Source organism: Montipora foliosa, unplaced genomic scaffold (genome assembly GCF_036669935.1).
Source record: "Montipora foliosa isolate CH-2021 unplaced genomic scaffold, ASM3666993v2 scaffold_438, whole genome shotgun sequence".
Classification (NCBI taxonomy): Eukaryota; Metazoa; Cnidaria; class Anthozoa; order Scleractinia; family Acroporidae; genus Montipora; species Montipora foliosa.
In genome coordinates, this window is record NW_027179743.1 from 162501 (window position 1) to 167500 (window position 5000).

Consider the following 5000-nt stretch of genomic DNA (forward strand, 5'->3'; position numbering starts at 1 on the left):
TGCTCGCCAATCAACAAGTACATCATGTTAAATTCCCTGTTGTATGTCACATCTTTTACCATGTTTAAAGGCGAGATGGGAGGAGGAGGAAGAACTGTGGAGAGATTCTGGCGCTTTTTTTGCGAGATCAGACGAACACTGTAAAAATAACAATATGATATAATAGTTTTGAAATTTACTGTCCTGAAAAAAAATAAATTTAAGGCACACATTTCAAGGCTCCAACTCGCTAGATTAAGAATGCAGCGTTTTAACTATTAAAGGCGCGGGCAAGCAGCTTCAAAATTTGCTTGATTTTGTTGAGTGATGTTGAACGATGTTGAATGCTGGGGTGGGCAAACCGTTTCAACACATCATTATTTGATTCAACAGACCATCATGAGCGACCGGGTATAAGGTCCCAGTCTGCAGCCGCGCTTGTTACTATGGATACGGACTTGTTACTATGGATACTGAACCGGATAAGTCATTGAGAGACCGGTTAGTTTGCAGGGGGGCAACATGTTTCAACACGGTGGAAAGGAGGGGTCAAACGATTTCAACATCGGTGTTCCACAAAATCGAACGGATGTTGAAGGAAATGTAGAAGCTGTTTGCTCGTGCCTTAACTGTGCAAAAGACGATTTTCAAAGCCTGAACGCCTCAAAGTAAGTCCTCTACAAACAGTATAGTGTCAAGTCAAACTTCTTTAGAAAACGGAGTGTCACCCAGCCAGATCGGAAATGAAAACCAATCGAAAAGGATGGCAAAAGACTAAGCCTGGTATTACGCATGTGTTTCAGTACAAAAAAGACACGTGATCCGCTTTGCACGGAAGCCAATTACTGGTCAATGTTCTGGAGAGCCTCGAATTTAACTTGCATGTCCACACTAGAAGCGTAAGCAAAACAAGGTTTTTTTTTTGTAAATTATGCAGAATTTTGTGGAGTTTGGTGACTGACCATAAGTGAAAACCTTCCCAAAAACTACTTTTGAAAAAAATAATCAATTTGATAATAAAAAAAAACCAATCTATCTTTCTGTGATTCCATGTGAAGGACAGAAAAAAATAGTAGTTTACGAACCTGCTATCATTGCCAATTGCCATGACACGTGTGGATTTCCCTCTGCACGTGACCAAAGAGAGTGAAGTGACAGAACAGCGTGACAAAGCCCAGAAATCACACAAATGATTCAGAGAGAAGACCTCAATGACGCGATTAGAGCAGCAGTAAATATGCTTTACTGACATAATATTCATCCAGTAAATTCCTTCAGAAAACACAGGCAAGCTAAAACACACACAAAAAAGAAATTATGAAGTATCAAGCGGGTGTTTTGGATAGCTACCGCCAGTTCTCCACGCCACAAGTTCTCAAGACGTTTCGCCCAAGTGAAACTAACACAGAAACCTATATCAGCCAACATGATAGAAATTGACTGTAGGCTTTTAACAATATTTTCACTAGTTTCTTCTTTTCACAAACAAAGATCACAGAAATGGCACCATCTGTGGCTTGTCTAGGGAAAGCAAACCACTCAAGGATGTACTGGATAGAGTGTAATGTGAAGTGCTAGAATTCTATTTCATACGAACCATGTGAGCGTTAGCCCTACTGATGGAAATGGGCCCACACAAGGACAGAGCAAAACTCTTCCCACCCTGGTCAGAGTTCGGGAGGGGAGGTCGTGAGTTCGACTCCGGCTGGACCAACACTCAGGGTCTTTAAATAACTGAGGAGAAAGTGCTTCCTTTGTAATTACATCTGCAAATGGTTAGACTTTCAAGTCTTCTCGGATAAGGACTGTAAACCGGAGGTCCCGTCTCATAACCCTGGTAGGAAATTAAATAGTATGGGACGTTAAAGAACCCACTCACTGTTCGATAAGAGTAGGGGACGTATTCCCCGGTGTTGTGGTCTGATTTTATCTGGACGGGGGCATCTTTCACTTCCTAAAATAAAATTGTAAACTGTGTAATAAGCAGTCTGGCTAAAGTCCCCCGAAACACATTGTAAATTAGTCCTGAAAAGCCCCGAGGGTAGAGACAAATAGTTTCACTCGCTCACTCACTCATAGTGACTTACCCATCGGGACCCTAAGGGGCCTATGGTGTCCCACAGCATTTACGTATACCGTCGTAATCATTCATTACTCTAAATCGGAGATGACGAGAAAGTCAAATTTTTCATATGTGATTACAAAGTAGCATATATTTCCTCCACAGTCATTTAAAGACCCTGAATGTAGGTTCGACAAAATCCCATCCACGACTTCCCGCACGGTAGTCAAACACTCCGCCTACTAAGCTAATGAGTAACCCTTCTTTATAGAGAAAGAAAACTGTCTTAGGTTTAGGTTAGGTGTATAACCTGTAGATTTCCTCCATGAGGTCAAGGGAGTTGACTTTCACAACGCCATCCAATGCTGCTGTAATAACAAGTGCTGATGTCTCTGGGTGAAGCATGATTTTTGTTATCGCCTGGTGGTGAAAAATCATGTAATAGAATGTGCAATAATAAATTGGATAGGTGTTCGAACTATAATACATATGGATCTTTGTGAGTAACCCTGCGTCCTATCGTTTTCCTCGATGGGAATCAGTTCGTGCCTAGATGTGTAAATACACAAACAACAACAAAAGCAGTCGATCTTTCTTTCCAAATAACTAATTTGGAGTTATGATATTAAAAATTGGACAAAAAAATTGAACTGGTTTGAAAAAATTTAAACCAACAAAAAAATTGAGCTGCGAAAGATATAACGGACAAGACAAGTTAATCCTTTGCCTTGAATTTCCTAAAAGAAACGTTGGGTAGCTGGATGAACGTGTTTTCCAGATGTAGATCGTGCAAAGTTGAGAGAATCGACTTTTCGTCCAAGACGATGTTAAACCAAAGTGACCAAGTCCATGCATTTCAAGTGACATTAAATTAGCGATAACATACAGTGAAATATTGTTTGTTTTTTACAAGCATTGATAACGGTTTTTACCAGTTCTCGTTTACTTAAAAGATTATTCCCGCCAGTGATCTTTTTCCGAAATATCTTCTCTTGTTTTAATGCACTTCAACTGTTTAATTTTCTTGCTAGCAGTTTCCCTTTCCCTTAATATTTTACGTCATGTTCATGCTCTCCTCTGACTGCGCCCACATTGCCAAAGGCGTCCAAAAATCTTCTGCTTGTCATTATACAAACGCCATTTTCATATAAACAAAGAGGAGCAGTGTTATTTAGGACTCTGCATCAGTTATTTTAGAAACCAGTTTGTCTCAACTACGATCAGTAAAGTGATGAGATCAAAGTAAATTTACAGCCATTTCCCCATTTGCTTATTAATTAGCTTCAAGCTTAAATGGTAATAGAATTAATGTTGTACCTTTGAATGCCCAGTAAAGGTATGAAATTTTCCTCCACTTTTCGATCGGCTCCAAACATTTACTAAAGGTTAGAATGACAAAGAAAACAATGCTCATTTTTCAAGCCTTTAAAGTAATATTCATTTCCCCTAATGTCATTAATGTCTCCATACCTCTGCTCGAACCTGACGAGCGGAGAAGCGAAATTAAGGCTACCCGATATAAAGCATCGTCTGAAAATCGAACCCACGACACATTGGTGGAAGGCGAGTGCTCTCATCACTGCTTCACAGGAACACCGAAAAATATATACAATATATGAATTGCGGATTTGAAACTTCTTTGTGAGGGAAAGATAACAGTCAGTTGAACAGCTTAAGCAGTTTTAAAAAACCCTGCTAGCAGAAGTCTCTTTTTCTTTTGCGTTCGCTGGGCTGACGAGTACAGGAAAAGAGACCTCTACCACACGTCAAAACTCACTGTATTGAGCATGCGCAGCGGTTACTTAGCAACCAAATCCTCACGTGATTCTTCATGTTGTGTGGGCTCAACTAACAACAGCGGAATTACTGTAAACTCGGGAATGGGCAGGACATAGCGGGCTCAAGTCACAGTCAGAAATCATCTCATGGGGCATGCGGTTTAAAGAGTGCCGTCCAAGGTTGTGGATGGCGGTTGGATCAAAGTGAGTCTCGACCCATGACAGAGGCCTCTTTCCCTGTACTCGCCCAGCGAACCCAAAAAGTAAAGAGACCTTTGCTGGCAGGGAAAAAATCCAGCATCAAAAAGACTTTTAGCTACTTCAGTTGCTCCAATAACTGAGCTGTCTTTTCTCTTCGAAAAGAGTACATTGTTCTAAAACCATACATACCATCACAATCTGTTCCAACAGTTACCATAAAGTTACAGGCTTTGGAGTAAACACATCCTGTCACAGGACCTCTGTGTGCACTGCAAACACAACAAAGTAGAAAGATCTTTAACATTCAACAGTACAGTCATCCATCGCTAAAAATTAGCAGGAATCTCTCAAACGAGTACACCAACGCAACCACAATGTCGCCAGTTGGAAGAAAAACTCTGCAAGAGGCTCCATTTGACGTTGATTCTGGCCTACCTGTAAACTGATAAGCCTTATTCAGCCTAACTTCATCATAACGATCAAGCATTTGAAAGCGTGCTTTCTATATGACCCCTTTTTGATTGCTTTTTGCAACACCAAGACCGATTCCATGTTCCTTGCTCTGAGAACAGTGTTCTATGAACAAGTGGTGCTGCCAAATCGTAGCGTGTAAACCCGCCTTAAAGGCCAGTTTGCACGCTACGATCTGTTGGCATGTAAACCGGCCTTAAAACAGGTGAATTTAGTTTCATGAAACAACTCGACGAAGGTCACACTGCCCCTGTGAAAAGATCAATTTTCGAGTTCCCTTGCAGAGAAACCCAACCATTTTTTTTTTGTTTATCCTGTGATATAAAAATACCTCCAAAGTACAGTGTAACAGGCTTACTCTGTTATATGGAAAAGAAGATTTCCTTCCATATCGTAGGCCACAACATTTCGCTCAGACAAACAGTAAAGACGCTGAAAAATTAAATTGAATAATCCACAAGTCGGTTAAAATAAATTCCACATGGCGAAGTTTGCTATTTTGCACATAG

At 40.5% G+C, this 5000-nt stretch overlaps 1 protein-coding gene across 1 annotated transcript in view; it reads right to left on the bottom strand.

Moving 5' to 3' along the window:
- LOC137989060 (microtubule-associated protein futsch-like) overlaps positions 1 to 5000 on the bottom strand; it is a 44783-nt gene that overhangs the window by 39353 nt on the left and 430 nt on the right. Inside the window, exons 2-7 of the mRNA XM_068834947.1 lie at positions 4850 to 4923; positions 4210 to 4289; positions 3359 to 3420; positions 2352 to 2461; positions 1065 to 1271; positions 1 to 138 (exon numbers count right to left, since the gene is read on the bottom strand). The exon at positions 1 to 138 is cut by the window's left edge and continues 24 nt beyond it. Of these exons, the coding sequence (XP_068691048.1) occupies positions 1 to 138; positions 1065 to 1271; positions 2352 to 2461; positions 3359 to 3420; positions 4210 to 4289; positions 4850 to 4923 (671 nt within the window). The remainder of the gene's footprint in view (positions 139 to 1064; positions 1272 to 2351; positions 2462 to 3358; positions 3421 to 4209; positions 4290 to 4849; positions 4924 to 5000) is intronic.